We start from the raw sequence: 18,117 nt of genomic DNA, 5'->3' as shown, positions 1-18,117 counted from the left end.
ACGGCTAGTGGGGACATTTTAAATTAGCAAACTGTGCTAAAGCGGTCGGAAAGTCGGGAGCATATAGCAGTTATTCCATAAAATTTCAATTACCTCCATATTTCCCCCATGAATATGGTAATACAGACTGAGATGTTACAGAGGACACACACATGAGGACAGATTTGAAGCAGGTAAGCTGCTGTCGTCAGTTATTGCCGCGCTCTCATCACTGCGCCCTTCCATTTTGATCCTGTGCTGCAGTTTTGACCCAAACCTACTCTCACTTTAATAACTGCATGCTTTTATACATGCATATATGCATGCGTGCTGTCTTCACTCAGCGTGCAAATGTACCGGTTAACGCGCAGTAGTTGAACAACTTCCAGACCGAATGTGTTGCAGCAACATGTCGCAGGATGAGTGTTTGTGCTGCAGTGTCTTTGAGGCGATTTTACTTTTTAGTGCTCTTTCTCTGAGGATTCAAGTGCGGTATTCCGTCCGATTATTTACCAGCTGCATTGAAATGCATGCACGCGCTGCGTTTTATGAACTGATTCTGGGGAAATTTGAAAGAAGCGTTGATGTGGATTACTTGCAAATAAGCTCTTGTAACACTACGGGCTGATAAACGCGCTGTTACATGCGCCATTAACGGCAACGCAGTGCGATATGATCAGAGCGCGCGCGATATTCATACATCATGCATTGGCGATGCCTGTCTGATAGAGCGCGTGAACCGTGTCGCGCGCGGTTCGTGTTTCAGGGTGGCTGCGCGAACGCGAAGAACTAGTAATGTTATGGAAACTCGTATAACAATTACCATGGTAACCACAAAATACAACAGTTGTTGCTGCTGTGATTGCTGTTTTAATGAATCTGGGATCTCCTTCAGACAGTGTAAGAAACTCGTGGAATCGTGCTTTTACTTTGATTTCTTCTTTTGATAGTTGACTTTGGTATTTACAGTCATTCTGCTACAGTTTTTATTGTTGTAATTCACGTCCTATATTGAAATACGATCTGTGGCAGTCAGTGCATGTTAAACACCTGCTTGGAATAGCATATAATACATATATTATATTTGGTTTAAAGTAATAAGAAAATGTCCAGCTTTTGCATATACGACATGTATATTCAAAAATATTACCTAAGGAAAAAAAAATGTATGATTTGTTTGTGTATATGTATATTATGTATATGTATACGTTTGTGTGTGTATATGTATGCACATATGTGTGTGTGTGTGTGTGTGTGTGTGTGTGTGTGTGTGTATATATATATATATATATATATATATATATATATATATATATATATATATATATATATATATATATACACACATAAGTATTTTAGTGCTGTCAAATTGATTAATCACATCTAACAAAAGTTCGCAAATATATACACTGTATATGTATAAGTGTGTGTATATATATGTATACGTGTGTGTGTGTGTGTGTGTGTGTATATATATATATATATATATATATATATATATATATATATAATATTATACACACAGACATAAAATATTATATTAAAATATAAAACGCATATTTTAAGGCTTGTACTGTGCCTTGAGATGTTTGTCTTTAAAAAAAAAAAAAAAAAAAAAAAAAAAAATATATATATATATATATATATATATATATATATATATATATATATATATATATATATATATATATATATAAAATATAGGTTGAAAATTACCATTTTAAAATTCTCTCGTTTTTCATGATATATAAGGTAGGGTCTACAAACACACACAAACATTATATATGCTATATGCTTGTGTATATATATATATATATATATATATATATATATATATATATATAAAATAACATTACACAAGCATATATAATGTTTGTGTGTGTTTGTAGACCTTTTGTTTGTAGAAGTGCTCTTTGTGCGGTCCGTCTAAAAATAATTTTTAAAATGACAATCCCTATGTGCAAGTTCGTACATTGTGTCTGAGGCCTCTCTAAACACTTGATCGCAGCAAAAATTTCTTTGTGGTCATTAAGTTTTGAAACCGTTTCAAGGCCACGCTGTTGTGAAATGCAGCATTGAGCACTGGAGTCGGGTGACATGTAGAAAAGTTGATGAGCTTCACTGGTGCGTGATAGTTCAGCGTTCTGGATGATTACCCGAAACACCTGGACCTCAGTCCTGGATAAATACTCGAGTCAAATTTTATTTATATAGAGCTTTATACAATACAGGTTGTCAAAGCAGTGTCAAGGCAAGTGAGAAACTGAACTAACCGTGCAATCAGATATTTGTCGGCTGTAATATTGACACAGTTGCTGTTTTCCAGGTCAGCCGCCCCTGTTTATCGCCTAGCAACTGCTACTTCAGAGACGCCGCCCCTGGCCCCGCCCTCCAGAGATGACTGATGCCCAGAAGGCCAACGAGCTCCCTGAATGCCCCACAGAGGGCGGGGCCACAGCAGAGGAGCAGGACATGCCCCTGAGGCAGGAAACCACGCCCACTAGCTCTCCACCTTGTGATGAGCCAATCAGCTCGCAGAGTCCTGACAAAGAGCCAGCCCCTGGCCTGCTCTCCATGCCGTGCTTACTGAAGGAGCTTCATAGAGACTCCGCCCCTGGGCAGCCGCAGGAAACGGATCCGCCTCCGACCGCCACCCAGTCCTGCCCGCAGGAAGACAGCGATTCTTCCGTCTGCCTGCGGTCGCCTTCCTCTTCCGGTCACCTCGGAGACTCCGACACGCTTTCGTCGGCGGAGGAAGTGGCCACGCCCGCCCAGACGGCCGGCAGGAAGTCGCGGCGCTCGCATTCAGAGAGCGATACATCCTCCGTCGCCATGGCGGCCAAGAAGAACCGTTGCCAGGAGAAGCAGGTGAACGGGCGCGTCCGCGTCAGAGGGCCGCGCAGCCAGCGGCAGAAGCAGCGCATGCGACAGCTGCGGCAGAAGCGGGAGGCGGCGGCGAGACGTAAACCCGACGTGCTTCAGGACAGCAGCACCAGCGACAGCGACATCACAGCCCACTCTTCATCATCCTCGCCACTAACGGCCTCGTCCGACAACGAGGGAGAGACAATCAACTCTCACGCACCAGGTAACTGCACAAACACACACACAGCATTTTGTCTTGAAGATCAGAGCGAACTGGCGGTAACAGCCTGTCCTGAACAAATCGATTCATTGATGCATCATGATTCGTTGATCCACAAATATTTAATATTTTTATTCAACAAACAATATGACTTATGTGAAGTGTTTGACAATCAGTTGAAGGGTTTTTAAGTTTTATTTTTACAATTTGATACAATAATCATTCAACAGTTCAATAAATAAGTTAATATTGTTACATTTTAGACACAATATTGTCAACTTTGCCAATGAAAATGTTATCAATAAAGCCGGAGCAACTGTTGTGCGTGTCCGAGCAACACACAGCTGTGCTTAGTTTCGAAATGAATCTGCATTTTGAGCAAATCAATCGGGTGAACCAGTGATTCAATGGTCCATTCATAAAAAGAGCCATTTACTTAAAGGGTTAGTTCACCCAAAAATGAAAATAATGTAATTTATTACTCACCCTCATGCCGTTCCACACCCGTAAGACATTTGTTAATCTTCGGAACACAAATTAAGATATTTTTGTTGAAATCCGATGGCTCAGTGAGGCCTGCATAGCCAGCAATGACATTTCCTCTCTCAAGATCCATTAATGTACTAAACACATATTTAAATCAGTTCCTGTGAGTACAGTGGTTCAATATTAATATTATAAAGTGATGAGAATATTTTTGGTGCGCCAAAAAAACCCACAAAATAACGACTTATTTAGTGATGGCCGATTTCAAAACACTGCTTCAGGAAGATTCGGAGCATAATGAATCTTTTGTGTTGAATCAGCAGTTCGGAGCGCCAAAGTCATGTGATTTCCGCAGTTTGGCGGTTTGACACGCAATCCGAACCATGATTCGACATGTTGATTCATAACACTCCGAAACTTCCTGAAGCAGTGTTTTGAAATCGGCCATCACTAAATAAGTCGTTATTTTGTTTTTTTGGCGCACCAAAAATATTCTCGTCACTTTATAATATTAATATTGAACCACTGTACTCACATTAACTGATTTAATGTTTTTAGTACATTAATGGATCTTGAGAGAGGAAATGTCATTGCTCCCTATGCAGGCCTCACGGAGCCATCGGATTTAATCTAAAATATCTTAATTTGTGTTCCAAAGGTCTTACGGGTGTAGAACGACATGAGGGTGAGTAATTATTGAGATTATTTTCATTTTTGGGTGAACTAACCCTGTAATTCCTAAATGAATCAGCTGTTTGAATGAATCAAATGAATGAATGACTCAGTGACTTATTCATTAAGACATTTACCGCCATCTGCTGACAGTTTTGGTTTCTTATTTAGAGCATAATTTCATTAAAAATTATTTCATATTTCCATATTAATAAAAAAAAAACCCATTAGGTATAGTTCACCCAAAAATGAAAATTTTGTGTAATAAATTCTATGTTAATCAGTGAGAGAATTTCTTTCTTTCTAAAGCTATTTTTTCTAATGATATTTGATGCTTTTCTCGTTTAACACAATAATGACTTTAAATTATCTTTTGGGGATAATTTCTCAGCCAAATTTAATGTGTGTTAAATTTGTGATTTAATTTGATTTAAAAATTGACAGCCCTAATATAGATGAGCATATTTATTGATTACAAATTTTATTAAAAATAAAATAAATTGTTAGCAATTATCATTATTAACAACAATAATACCACTTAATGGCTGTTAAGTATTACATTTTTTGTAACTCTAAATGTATCATTTTGTAATTATGATATTTTTTTTATTTAGGGCTGTCAAACGATTAATCGCATACAAAATAAAAGTTTGAGTTTGCATAATATGTGTGTGCTGTGTAATTAATATGTATATATAAATATATAAATTAATGTATATATTTAAGAAATGTTATTTATGTACAAAATATTTATTTATATATTACATAAAAATATAAATAAGTATACATGTAAATATTTCTCAAATATATATTTATATGAATGTTTGTGTATGTGTGTGTGTGTGTGTATATATATATATATATATATATATATATATATATATATATATATATATATATATATATATATATATATATATATATATATATATATATATATATATATATATATATATATATATAAATAAAATTACACACAGTACACCCACATATATTAGGCAAACTCAAACATTTATTTTGTATGCGATTAATTGTTTGACAGCCCTATTATTATTATTATTATTATTATTATTAATGTTGATAAAAAAAGAAATCATTACTTATCTGACCATCTCCAAAAACTCATTTTAACCGATTACTGTAAAATAATTATGAATTATTTTTACTTCTGTTTGTGGATGTTTTATAGTATGGTTTTATGCAAAATCTTTACACAGAATTTTGCAGCGAGTTCTGTAAACTCATTAAAGATTTGCAACTGCACTGTTGCTGAAAATTGAGATGCATCGAGAATCGTTTTGGAATCAGGTTGTGACTCTGAATGGAAACTGAATCGTGAGGTGCCTGAAGATTCCCACCTCTAGTCCTGAAACGAACACCTGCAGTGAAGCCATGTTGACGTTTCATTCTTTCATGCATTGTCTGGTGCATGTTGACCGAATGACAGAACGGTTGAATAAATCCACACACACGGCAAAAGTCTCATAGGTCAGGCAAATCACACACCAGTTCCAAACCAACACATGAAGGATCTTCTGCACCCTTCAGGGTGTGTTTTCTGTGCATGCATGTTGAATGACCTCATATGCAAAGCCCCAGGTGAGGAACATTTTTCCAGTATCAGAATTCTGACCTTACACTGACCGCTGTCAATACTAGTGACCAGCCAGAATGACCCACTAACTCTGGCTAGCCTTTGAAATCCAAGGTCATTTATAACAAAATGCACAATTTCTAATTTGGGTCACTTTTTTTTGTTAGTTTGATAGTCTGATGCTGCTGCTGCTTACCATTGCTGCGGACAAATATTCAAGCTCTAGAAATGAACTAAAATAGCAATTATGCTCAATGTCATGTTTGCAATGAGAGTATAATTCAAGTATATTTATGATCGACAGTGCTGATGCATGACATGCCACCATTTTAACATGCCGTTTCAGTGGAGGGAAATTATACCAGGTTTTGGGTGAAAGTTTGTAAATTAGATTAGAACATCACAAGATTTTCTTTGTGTCTTTTTGTCTTTTAGTTGTCTCAGTTGTTTTTGTGTCCTATATCTGGCTTGTGTGTGTAATGTGTCTACAGTTTTCTTTTTCTTTTTTTTTTTTTTTCATTAATCCTTACACGTTTTCTGCATAGTACTTCTTAATTAGGATATACATTTTGTCCAAAGCACTACAGGTAGCAAGTTAGCAACAGTTCCTCATGGGGCCACCAGGAGGTGTTTGCCTTTCTTTCTGGGGGCCACATTGATGGCAAGGCAGGAGTTTAATCTCAGTATATGTGATTGTTTGTAGACCCTACCTCAACTTTTATATTATATTATATTATCTCTCTGATTTTTATTAAATTAGTGCAGTTTGAAGCTTCCAAAATTGACAATTTCCATTTTCTATTTTAGCAACATTTTTAAAAGCCAATGCATTTGCAGCAGTTTTATCAATTTTAAGTGATAAATTTTCATATTTTCCATTTCAGCTTTCATTTTCATTTATTTTAATAATTTTGCTATATGCTTTTATCTTATTTTTATATACATCTTTAATTGTTTTAGATTTAGTCATTTTAGTACTTAAATTTTTATATATATATAAAATATGGTATTTTATTGCAGCTTTTTCAATTAAAATATATGTTTGTTAAAAATAACAACAATGGTTTGCAGATGCAAAGTTTCAAAGCCCCCCCCCAATTTATACATCTAAGCTTATAAACTTTATAACGCATTCACCACCTTAAGAAATTGAAAAATTGCACATCAGTTAATCTGCTTTGAGCAACATTCATGTTATGATATAACTTGTGAGGTCTGTGGTCGTTTTGTGTAATGTTATTTATACTATTTGTATGAATATTGAATATCTCTCAGGGCAGCATTTAGCCACTCATTTACTCTAATATATGACTCTGAAGCCCGGGTATACTTCATTTTTTACCCGTATATGCACAACGCACAGCCTTGTAAAGTATACTTCATTCGACTCGTACGCATGCACATGTGTTCAAAGCATGTGCAGTTTTGAGCAATCTCTCGCTACGAGTTAAAACCCATGTAAATATATTTCTATTCTTTCATGCTAGATTCATCTATATAGACCTCCATTGTTGCTGTAGCTCGTATGCTTTCCGGTCTGTTTTATGCAGTTTTTCTTTGACTACCTTGTGAATCGACGCCCCCAGGGCACGGTTGCCACCTTGTGAATAAACTAATTAATGCAAAAAAATTTTAAATGCACATGCGCAACCTGTGCTTACAAGTATGCGATGTTACAAAAACCCAATGGTGCGCGTACTATTCAGATGACGCGTTTGTCAAGTGAAGTATACTTTGGGCTTAAGCATCCGTATATCACTAACAAACAAACATCCTCTGAGGTATGACTCTAAACCAGCATAATGACACAGCAGAAGTTGATGTAGTTGTTACACTTGTTTTTATTTCTTCACCTGTCATTTCCTGAGGGTTGGTGGTGGTTATAGTGGTTAAAATGCCGTCGTTAGTCTTGTGACCATTGGTGAACTGTACTAAGAATGCACTGCGAGAGCTGCATGTCTTATTCCCAGCATGCTCGCCGGTGTGCACGCAATAACGCCGCCACTTTCTGCATTCCTGTGTGTCTGACGTCTCTCTCTCGGCACTGCCGTCTGTCTTTAAGCTGGCCATCGCCGAGCCGACGGTTCTGGAGCATCAGCGCGTGGGCGGGGCCAACTTGACATGGGCGTGGCCAGTGGGAGCCTGGGCGGAGTCTTGGAGGAAGCTCTTACGCGATTCGCCGCGATGCAGAGACAGACCGAGGAGCGCTTTCGCGTGTGGATGGACAGACTGACCCGCATGCACTCGGACGATGACCTTTCATCTAGCGAAAATCCGGAAGGGCGGAGCCACGTTAGCTCGTTCCTGCCGTCATCAGAGTCGCAGGAAACGCTGGCGGCCTATCAAATGGCCCGACTCAACGCCATCACGGTTCCTCCTCCCCAGACTGCCAGTCTCAATGGAAGCGTGGAGCCATCTGAACCAAACGTTTAAAGACGCAAAACGACTGTGCCGACTCTATTTGACCACTGAAGTGGAGACTTGAGACAATGCACAAACTTTCTCCTCATCTCTCATTAACATTCTACTAATTTTCTTCTTCATTCTGCCTTCTACATCTACCTTTCTCTATTAAAGGATTAGTTCACTTCAGAATTAAATCTTCCTGATAATTTACTCACCCCCATGTCATCCAAGATGTTTGTTTTCTTCAGTCGAAAAGTTTTTGAGGAAAACATTCCAGGATTTTTCTCCATATAGTGCATTTCAATTCAATTATAAAGATCAAAATCACAGTTTCAGTGCAGCTTCAAAGAGCTCTACATGATCCCAGATGAGGAATAAAGGTCTTATCTAGCGAATCAATCAGTCATTTTCCAAAAAAAAAGTATATACTTTCTAACCACAAATGCTCGTCTTGCACTAGTTCTGCAATGCTCCGCGATTTACATAATCACGTTGGAAAGATCACATGTGACGTAGGCGGAAATACCGCATTTTCTCCAACTTCAAAATCTTTTCGTCTTTGCACGTTTGCTTTGTAGACACTGTATTGGTACTTCCCCCTACATTACGCGTGACCTTTCCAACATGATTACATAATGCGTGGCGCATCGCAGAGCAGTGCAAGATGAGCATTTGTGGTTAAAAAGTATATACATTTTAATTATTATTATTATTTTTTTTTTTTTTTTAGGAAATGGCCGATTGTTTCACTTGATAAGACCTTTATTCCTTGACTGGGATCATGTAGAGCTCTTTGAAGCTGCACTGAAACTGTGATTTTGATCTTTATAATTGAATTGAAATGCACTATATGGAGAAAAATCCTGGAATGTTTTCCTCAAAAACCTTCATTTCTTTTCGACTGAAGAAAGACAAACATCTTGGATGACATGGGGGTGAGTAAATTATCAGGAAGATTTAATTCTGAAGTGAACTAATCCTTTTAAAACATCAGTTTACCGAAAAATTAAACATTTACTAATTCTCATGTTTTTCCAAAACTATTTGACTTTCTTGCATGGAACACAAAATGTGAGGAATATTATGAGCTTTTTCCATTTAATGAAAGAACACTTTTGTTTGTTTTTTTGGGGGGGGGTTTTGTCCTTTTTGAAGGTTGACAGGCTTGGTCTGCATTGACTTTTATCCATGTAATAAAATTTCCACTTTTGTGTTCAATGGAAGTAATAAAGTCGTATGGGTTTGGAATGACATGAGGGTAAGTAAATAATGACAGAATTTTCTTTCTTTTTTGGTAAACCGTTTCTTTAACCGCATCTGTCTTTCTGCTATTAACAGTTTGTTTTATATTCGCATCTCAGGGCCGCCCTCCACAGTCAGTGCCTTTGCGATCTCATGTCTTTGGGAGAGCCAGATTCTCCCATTCACCTGGAGATGAATCATTTTAAAGAATCATTTTTTTCCCCTTGCCCATAGTATATAGTGACTGTTTCACAAGATGTTTGTTCCCTAAGAGACTTCTAAAGTTTTCCCTCGACTGCCATGTGTCTTTTTGTCTTCATCTGAAACAGCTTGGCTGGCATGTCTACCAAAGAACTCTTGTTTGCATTGTTTGTTGCTTTAGGTTCTTATTTAATCGCTTCTTCCAAAGCGGAATATGCATGACATAAGCTGACAATGGAGAGCTGTGATGTAATGACAGCCTGTACATTGGTTTTTCTGCTGAGTACTAACACAGGACAAACACAAACGAGCATCAAACACTAATGGAGAAAGTCACATGCAATAAACGGGGGTTGTTCTACTACTTGACACAATGTCTAAAGCAAGAGATATGTATCTATTTAAGGGCGATTTTCACGAAAACATGTTAGTCATATTTTACCCCAAAAGTTGAAGTTTTGCATAAAAAGTTTTGCCTATATTTAGAAAAATTAAGATTTGATGCATTATTTTCCATGACAATTATGCACATTTTCTCTCATTACTGAAAGAACCAGATGTTTTTGTAAACTTCATTGTTGCTTCTCATCACTGTAATATCCTATAATACAATATTTTTTTTAGTTTCATTTAAAAAAATACATCAGCGTAAATTAAATGCATCACAATAAATACTGTGATATAAATGATAAATGTGATATAAATATAAATACTTCTCTTAAAATAGTTATATTACTTTTTTTTTTTTTTTTTTTCTTTTTTTTTTTTTTAAAGTTCTACTGACTGAGATAAATTTTGTTTTGAGCAAAATGTTTGTAATTGTCATTAAAATAATGTTACAATGCCAAAATTCTTAATATGCATATGAATAGGTTTAATTTTATTGAAAAATATAATTTCTGTGTTTGGGTTGAAATAATATAAGCTGGATGTGTTCTTGACTTTTTTCTTTTTTCTTTTTTAGATTCGCCCATGTGCTTCCTACACACTAATACAAACACATAGTCAATGTTTACTGTAGTTACTGACTTACAGGAGGACTTGAAAGCTGTTTGCTGTAATGTTTTACTGTATAGAGTGTCTGAAGGAGATTGTTTACGTTTTTGTTTTTATGGGTAATAACCAACTGCCTAAGTTTAGTGTCATAATGTTTTAGATAGAGGACAGAATTTCCTCCACATAATTGTTAGAAACTGAGAAAATAGTAACCAGAGATAGATGCCTTTATTTGTTATAAATATTTTTTCTTTATTATTGCATTATTAATGTCATACTACTGCCTCACCAAACGTAAAAGTGTGCCAGGCGACGTTCGTTTGTGTTTTCATGTCTATGTAACACATTGACGTGTGATATCTGCTCTGTCATTAGCTGGTAAATAAATATACAGGTATTTTACCAGCATTACCTGACTTTTATAGTCTTATTATCCAGTTAGTTTAGAATTAATGTCCATGTACTGTTTTTGTGTCGTCAACTATCGCACAACATAATTTTACAAAAAAAATTGACTAAAGAATTTATGTAAAGGCCTATATACACTATAAAGATAAATCTAACAATTACTATATTAATGTTCACACCAGCGGATGATATCGTCACAAATAATATCATTCTAAGTACGTGCTGCCGCTTTAAATGCTTGAGCTCTTTAAAGCAGGATGGATTCTGATTGGCTGTCAGTGTTTTTATCGTTCATCAGCTGGAAAAGTCATTCAAATATATCATTTCTCTGTGTTGTCATCGTTATAGTTGTGTGAATTGTTGTTCTTTTATATTTAGAACAATGTTTAGAGCTATAACTTTATCGATATCGTTATAGTTATCGTTCTTGGTGTGAACGGGCCTCTAGTCTTTTGAAAACAAGAAATAAAATGTAAAAAAAATTAAATTGGCATAAATGCAGCACAAAAAATACTTTAATGTAATAATGTAAAAAATCATTGTTGCTTGTAAAAAAAAAAAAAAAAATCTTATTAAAAAAAAGATATTAGTCTTTTGAAAACAGAAAAATAATATATTTATATAATCTTAACTCCATCAGTCATACATTTTCATTGCCGAATATACGCTTTCTCTTAGAAAATGTTGCATTACGGAATAAAAAGGAATTGTGAGCAGTTTTATGAAAAGTGAGTTTCATCTTTCTTTATTGCAGTTGTTTGCTCACAAAAATTCACTATAATTATACTGAAGGAGTAATTTAAAGTATCTTTGGTAATCAACAGCATGCTACAAATGCAGTGTAAACCTAAAGGCAAAACACATTTTGAATTATGGACATACAAATATGGCGGTGAATCTTCTGAACGGTGTGTGAATGTGATTGTGTGATTGTGTTGCAGTGGGTCCTGCAGTGGTTGGCCACTATGATATTTCAGACACTCACTCCGAACAGGAACAGCAGTCGCACTCGCTCTCAGGTTCGTTTCCACCGCTACTCAATCTCCAGGACGGTAGTCTGACTGTACTCTTGTACACATCGGCTGTGTCTCAATTCGCATACCAATATTACATTTGCAAGTTCGCAGTATTTTCAAAAAAGTTTTTTTTTAGTGTGCATCAATACACGTTTTTTAGACTTAACCATGATCCCTTGCACTACCAGAAAATTGTCAATTCTTTTGGCGAAAAAAAAAAAAAAAAAAAGGAAGCAACTACAATAGTTTTGATTTTAGAAATTTTGAAGTACTCAACAGACAAATTAACTTATTTTTAAACAAAATGACTTATTATACTATTGTTCAAAAGTTTGGGGTCAGCAAGATCTTTTAGAAGCATCTTTATTATTATTTGATCAAAACAAAACAGTAAAACAGTAATATTATGAAATATTATTTACCATTTAAAATAACTTTTCACATTATATATATATATATATATATATATATATATATATATATATATATATATATATATATATATATATATATATATATATATATATATATAAAATATAAATATACACACATACTGATCAGGCATAACATTGACCACCTTCCTAATATTGTGTTGGTTCCCCTTTTGCTGCCGAAACAGCCCTGACCCGTCGAGGCATGGACTCCTCTAGACCCCTGAAGGTGTGCTGTGGTATCTGCACCAAGATGTTAGCAGCAGATCCTTTAAGTCCTGTAAGTTGTGAGGTGGAGCCTCTATGGATCGGACTTGTTTGTTCAGCACATCCCACAGATGCTCGATTGGATTGAGATCTGGGGAATTTGGAGGCCAAGTCAACACCTCAAACTCGTTGTTGTGCTCCTCAATCCATTCCTGAACCATTTCTGCTTTGTGGCAGGAGCATTATCCTGCTGAAAGAGGCCACAGCCACCAGGGAATACCGTTTCCATGAAAGGGTGTACATGGTCTGCAACAATGCTTAGGTAGGTGGTACGTGTCAAAGTAACATCCACATGGATGGCAGGACCCAAAGTTTCCCAGCAGAACATTGTCCAAAGCACCACACTGCCTCCGCCGGCTCACCTTCTTCCCATAGTGCATCCTGGTGCCATGTGTTCCCCAGTTAAGCGACGAACACGCACCCGGCCATCCACGTGATGTAGAAGATAATGTGATTCATCAGACCAGGCCACCTTCGTCCATTGCTCCGTGGTCCAGTTCTGATGCTCACGTGTCCACTGTTGGCGCTTTCGGCGGTGGACAGGGGTCAGCATGGGCAGTCTGGTTTGCGGCTATGCAGCCCATATGCAACAAACTGATGCACTGTGTATTCTGACACCTTTCTATCAGAACCAGCATTAACTTCTTGAGCAATTTAAGCTACAGTAGCTCGTCTGTTGGATCGGACCACATGGGCCAGCCTTCGCCCCCCACGTGCATCAGTGAGTCTTGGCCGCCCATGATCCTGTCGCCGGTTCAACACTGTTCCTTCCTTGGAGCACTTTTGATAGATACTGACCACTGCAGACCGGGAACACCCCACAAGAGCTGCAGTTTTGGAGATGCTCTGACCCAGTCGTCTAGCCATTACAGTTTGTCCCCTGTCAAACTCACTCAAATCCTTACGCTTGCCCAATTTTCCTGCTTCTAACATCAACTGCTTCTAACTTTTGAGGACAAAATGTTCACTTGCTGCCTAATATATCCACCCACTAACAGGTGCCGTGATGAAGAGATAATCAGTGTTATTCACTTTACCAGTCAGTGCTCATAATGTTATGCCTGGTCATGTATATATTTTTTTTCATAGTGTCACATGATCCTTCAGAAATCAGTTTGATTTGCTGCTCAAACATTTCTTATCAATGCTGAAAACGGTTATGCTTCATATTTTTATCAACTGATTCATATCTTTTTCAGAATTCTTTGATAAATAGAACAGCATTTATTCATTTTGTAACATTATAAATGTCTTTACTGTCACTTCTGATCAATTTAATGCATTCTTGCTAAATAAAAGTATTAATTTCTTTAAAAAAAAAAAAAAGATTGTGCCCAAACTTTTTAACGGTAGTTCCCAGTCAGGCCACAACACACCATCTAAATTGGCATTTTAACCAATCATGATTTGTAATTTAAATGTTGCCTTTAAGTTACTTTTAGTATGTGAATTGTAACGCAGCCATTTCCTCATTGACTTGACTCACATTTACTGTGAGATGAATAAGTTTTGGCCTCAACTACAGGATATTTTGTAGTAGTGAAATTTATCCCTTTGAAATCTAGATAGTATGTCAGGCGTCTGATGTCTGTTGAAAGACATATGTGTTTTGTCCTTGATGTGTTGCATCAGATTCACTCATATTTCATTTTAAGGATGGCAGTGAATGGTGAAACAAAAGGGTTTTTGTTAACATTTCCTGAATGTAGTCTGTTGTGTTTCTAGGTGCCGTAGAAGTCGAGCCATCTCAGGTGAGTCTGGCGTCTACAGACAGTGAAGTGGAGATCGTCGGAGTTCAAGAGAACGCCAAGTGAGTTGATTCTCATCTTTCGTTGGTACATCATGTACATCATATTTTAGCTCTAAACAATAATTTGCAGAATTGTAAACTGGTTGTTAAAAGGTACATTATGTAACTTTTATTGTTGTTGTTCAAAATGAACAAAATTTAAAGTGAGAGTCAATACATCATCAATCCTTCTTCCAAAACGTGTTTTTGTCTTGCCCTGATTCACTAAGTTAAGTCTATTATAAGTGCTTATATTTCAGACCTGTCGGGGCGGTTTTCTCTGGAAAATAGAGTAAATATTTATCCGTAAATAGAGAAAAGTTGCTCCTGCCCCTTTAATGTGTGTCTGGTGTGGGTGTGGCATAGGTTAGTTGTAACATCGAGAGAGAACGGTTGACATGGAACAGCTAAATCTCAAACCTCTGGGGAATCAATCACCTGTTTTAAAAAATTGTCGACAGATTCTGTCGCTTTACCTTTTGACTGCAGGCTATCTTCAATTTGAGGTTTCTTGGTCTTGACAACAGGCGATTCTCCAGATGTCAGTGATTGCAATGATAGACCTTTCTAGAGTAAAAGCAGCCAACTAGATGACAAGTTTAAATTCTATGCAACTGGATCCTCAGCACATGCTATATACAGTATAGTAACCGGGTCTTTGTTTACGGATGTGACATAACCACATAAAGACTAATGACCTCAAACTGACGTTTCCTGCAAAATCAGACCTGACAGCTCAAATTATAAATCATGTTTACATAGTTTTGAACACTGGTTTCTTATGTACTGATTTTTGTTATTTGTTTAACCCAAAATAGTTGCATATTGCAGCTTTGATAATCTAGATTCATGTTCATTTCTACATATAAAATACAGTTTGTTTGTTTTGCTTTTTTTTTTCAACTTTTCAAGTTGTATAAATTTGGAATGAACAACTTAAATTATCAATAGATTTATAAATGAACATGAACCTAGTTTTATAAATGCTTATTGTTAGTTCATGCATGTTACCTAATGCACTATTGTTAAAAAAAAACATTGTAAATTGAAACTGGATCATTTAGGATTAGGATGTTTTATTTAAACATATTTCGAAGTACTTAAAGGGTTAGTTCACACAAAAATGAAAATTATCCCATGATTTACTCACCCTCAAGCCATCCTAGGTGTATATGACTATCTTCTTTCAGACAAATACAATCAGTTATATTAAAAATATCATGGCTCTTCCCAGCTTTGTAATGGCATTGAATAGTGCAGAGTTTTTGAAGCTCCAAAAAGCACATCCATCCATATGGCTCCAGGGGGTTAATAAATGGAAGATTTTGATGTAAAAGAAGAGGAGCTATGTTATTCGTCGGGTCAGAGGTCACTCTTCCACCTGAACGCGCGTACAGCCGTTGCTGGAGGCCAGTGATTATAGTTTATAAAGTTGTAAATATGGATATTTTTCTTACAAAAACTCATCGCTTCACTTCAGAAGACCTTTATTAACCCAATGGAGTCGTATGGATTACTTTTATGATGGATGGATGCACTTTTTTATTCAACTTCATAAAAGAATATTATTTAATATAACTCTGATTGTGTTCGGCTGAAAGAAGATAGTCATATACACCTAGAATGGTTTAAGGGTGAGTGAATTATGGGATAACTTTCATTTTGGGATGAACTATTTCTTTAAATATTCAATTCATTCTTGTTACTTTGAATATTGATGTTTCCGTGACTGTTTTAATGTTTTTGTAATGTTGTTTCAGCGTTGTCTCAAGGTTTCCTCGTGGTGGAGTGATCCAGTCGCTTTCTTCCTGGAAGCAAAGAGCTCCGCCGGCATGGACGTCAGTCTCTGCGCAGTCAGGCTGGGTTCCTCCTCCTGAGGTGGTGGACCTGACGCTGGACGAAGACCGGCACAGATACCTGCTGTGATCTCACAAACACACATACACGCTTAGATACACACCCTCATATACATGTGACTGGTGGGCTGAGTGACTCAAACCATAATGAACTTTGACTGTTGAATCTAAGAACACAGAATAATGTTTTCATTAAATGGAAAAACTCTACAAACTTACTGTTCAACGCTTTCTTCTTATACACTTTGAATAATTATTTGATACTGTGAGATCGTAACGTGAGGAAATGACACCAGGCTGGTGATGGTTAGCGAGCGAATACTGTACCAAGTTCTCCCATGATAGAGTCAGGTATCAAAGCTACTAGTCTGAAATACTTATTACGATCTTAATATGGGGCTTCCTTAAAGAAATCAACATACTGAATGTAAAAGGGTGAATCTCACAAAAACTGGCCATATTTCACTTCAAAATCAAGAATATAAGCGTTTGAATGCTACTTTCACACTGTCATACTTTGGGATTGACAACCGCATTTACTTACAGGTGTGAGTCTCGAATACTGTCTGTATGAACGTGCAACGAGAATCAAGCCCTTATTCTCTTAGCAGCAACCATAGCAACAGTTACCAAAGTAATATCAAAGATGGTGACGTCCATAAAACCGAAAAGTCTTTTCACTTTTTGACGACAGCCACGAGTTCATCCGTCAAATCTTCATTAACCGACAGAAGCTTCAGTGTAAAGCTGGACACATTTAACCGTTGCACTCGGGTCTCGCGCATGACACGGTATTTGATTCGCGCATAAAACACAAAACTGACCGGTGCTGTGCACAGTGACTGGATCTAAAACCTTCAGATGACACACAGCTCTCCGTCACTGTAAGTTACCGAAAGTGAAACCACACACACGAAACCACCAAAGACTAGAATAACACAAGACGCGTCACTCGTATTGTTTTGAATGGGAGAAAGTGCAACGCGGAATAAGTCTCGCCTTCTAAATAAGAGCCAATCGCCGATTGGTAAAGTCATCGCGTCACTGCAGCAGCCGTTAGAAGCACCGGTTCCTATAGAAACAGTCAGACGCGCGCCTCCGAAATGAGGCACGAGGAGCGCATTTAGGACTGCGTATTAGGTTGATCCAGCCTGAAAAATACAGTTTTTTGTCATGATTCGAGATTTTACAAAAAAAAAATTATGAGACAGTTGTCAGATTTCATTGGTGATTTCAAATATGAAATCTAATCGAAAGCTTGGCAAACAGCTTTGGAGAATTTAATGTTTCCCAATTCAAAGAGATAGGAGCCGCACGAGAGGCGTTTCAAAGATGGCCGCCGAGTGAAATGACTTGTCTGTGAGTCATGTAGATTTACGGGTGTGAGTTCGGTTATAGAATGCGGTTGTCACTCCCATAAATAACTATACTGTGTGTGAACGTAACCACGCATAAGGACTCAAATACAGGACTGACAACCATATTCATAATATGAACAAATATTTGAATTGTTGTACTGCCTTTTGTTGAATTAAATAATTCATTATAAAGCTCTCAATTACATTTACTGTTATAAAAGAATCATTATTGAGAATAATGGGAATTACAATAAACAAAAGTAAAACACATGGATGTGTTACAGTAATTTTGGGCTAAAAATGTTTTAAAATGATAAAACATAATGTCAAT

At 36.8% G+C, this 18,117-nt stretch overlaps 1 protein-coding gene across 4 annotated transcripts; it reads left to right on the top strand.

Annotated features, from left to right (window-relative positions):
* lg18h18orf25 (linkage group 18 C18orf25 homolog) lies at positions 1-16,642 on the top strand. Of its 4 annotated transcripts, XM_048165822.1 has the most exons (5): positions 6-173; positions 2,306-3,067; positions 12,011-12,088; positions 14,509-14,593; positions 16,333-16,642. In XM_048165822.1, the coding sequence occupies exons 2-5, from the start codon at positions 2,377-2,379 to the stop codon at positions 16,496-16,498; spliced, it is 1,020 nt and encodes a 339-aa protein (XP_048021779.1). In that variant the 5' UTR covers positions 6-173; positions 2,306-2,376; the 3' UTR covers positions 16,499-16,642. The 4 variants fall into 4 exon arrangements, with proteins under 4 accessions (XP_048021777.1, XP_048021779.1, XP_048021781.1 ...); XM_048165824.1 differs by lacking the exon at positions 12,011-12,088 and having other exon boundaries at positions 9-173; XM_048165820.1 differs by lacking the exons at positions 12,011-12,088; positions 14,509-14,593; positions 16,333-16,642 and adding an exon at positions 7,879-8,460 and having other exon boundaries at positions 1-173.
* The last annotated feature ends 1,475 nt before the right edge of the window (positions 16,643-18,117 follow it).

The sequence above is a fragment of the Megalobrama amblycephala genome, linkage group LG18, assembly GCF_018812025.1.
Source record: "Megalobrama amblycephala isolate DHTTF-2021 linkage group LG18, ASM1881202v1, whole genome shotgun sequence".
Taxonomy (NCBI): Eukaryota; Metazoa; Chordata; class Actinopteri; order Cypriniformes; family Xenocyprididae; genus Megalobrama; species Megalobrama amblycephala.
This window is presented reverse-complemented; position numbering and strand designations above follow the sequence as displayed.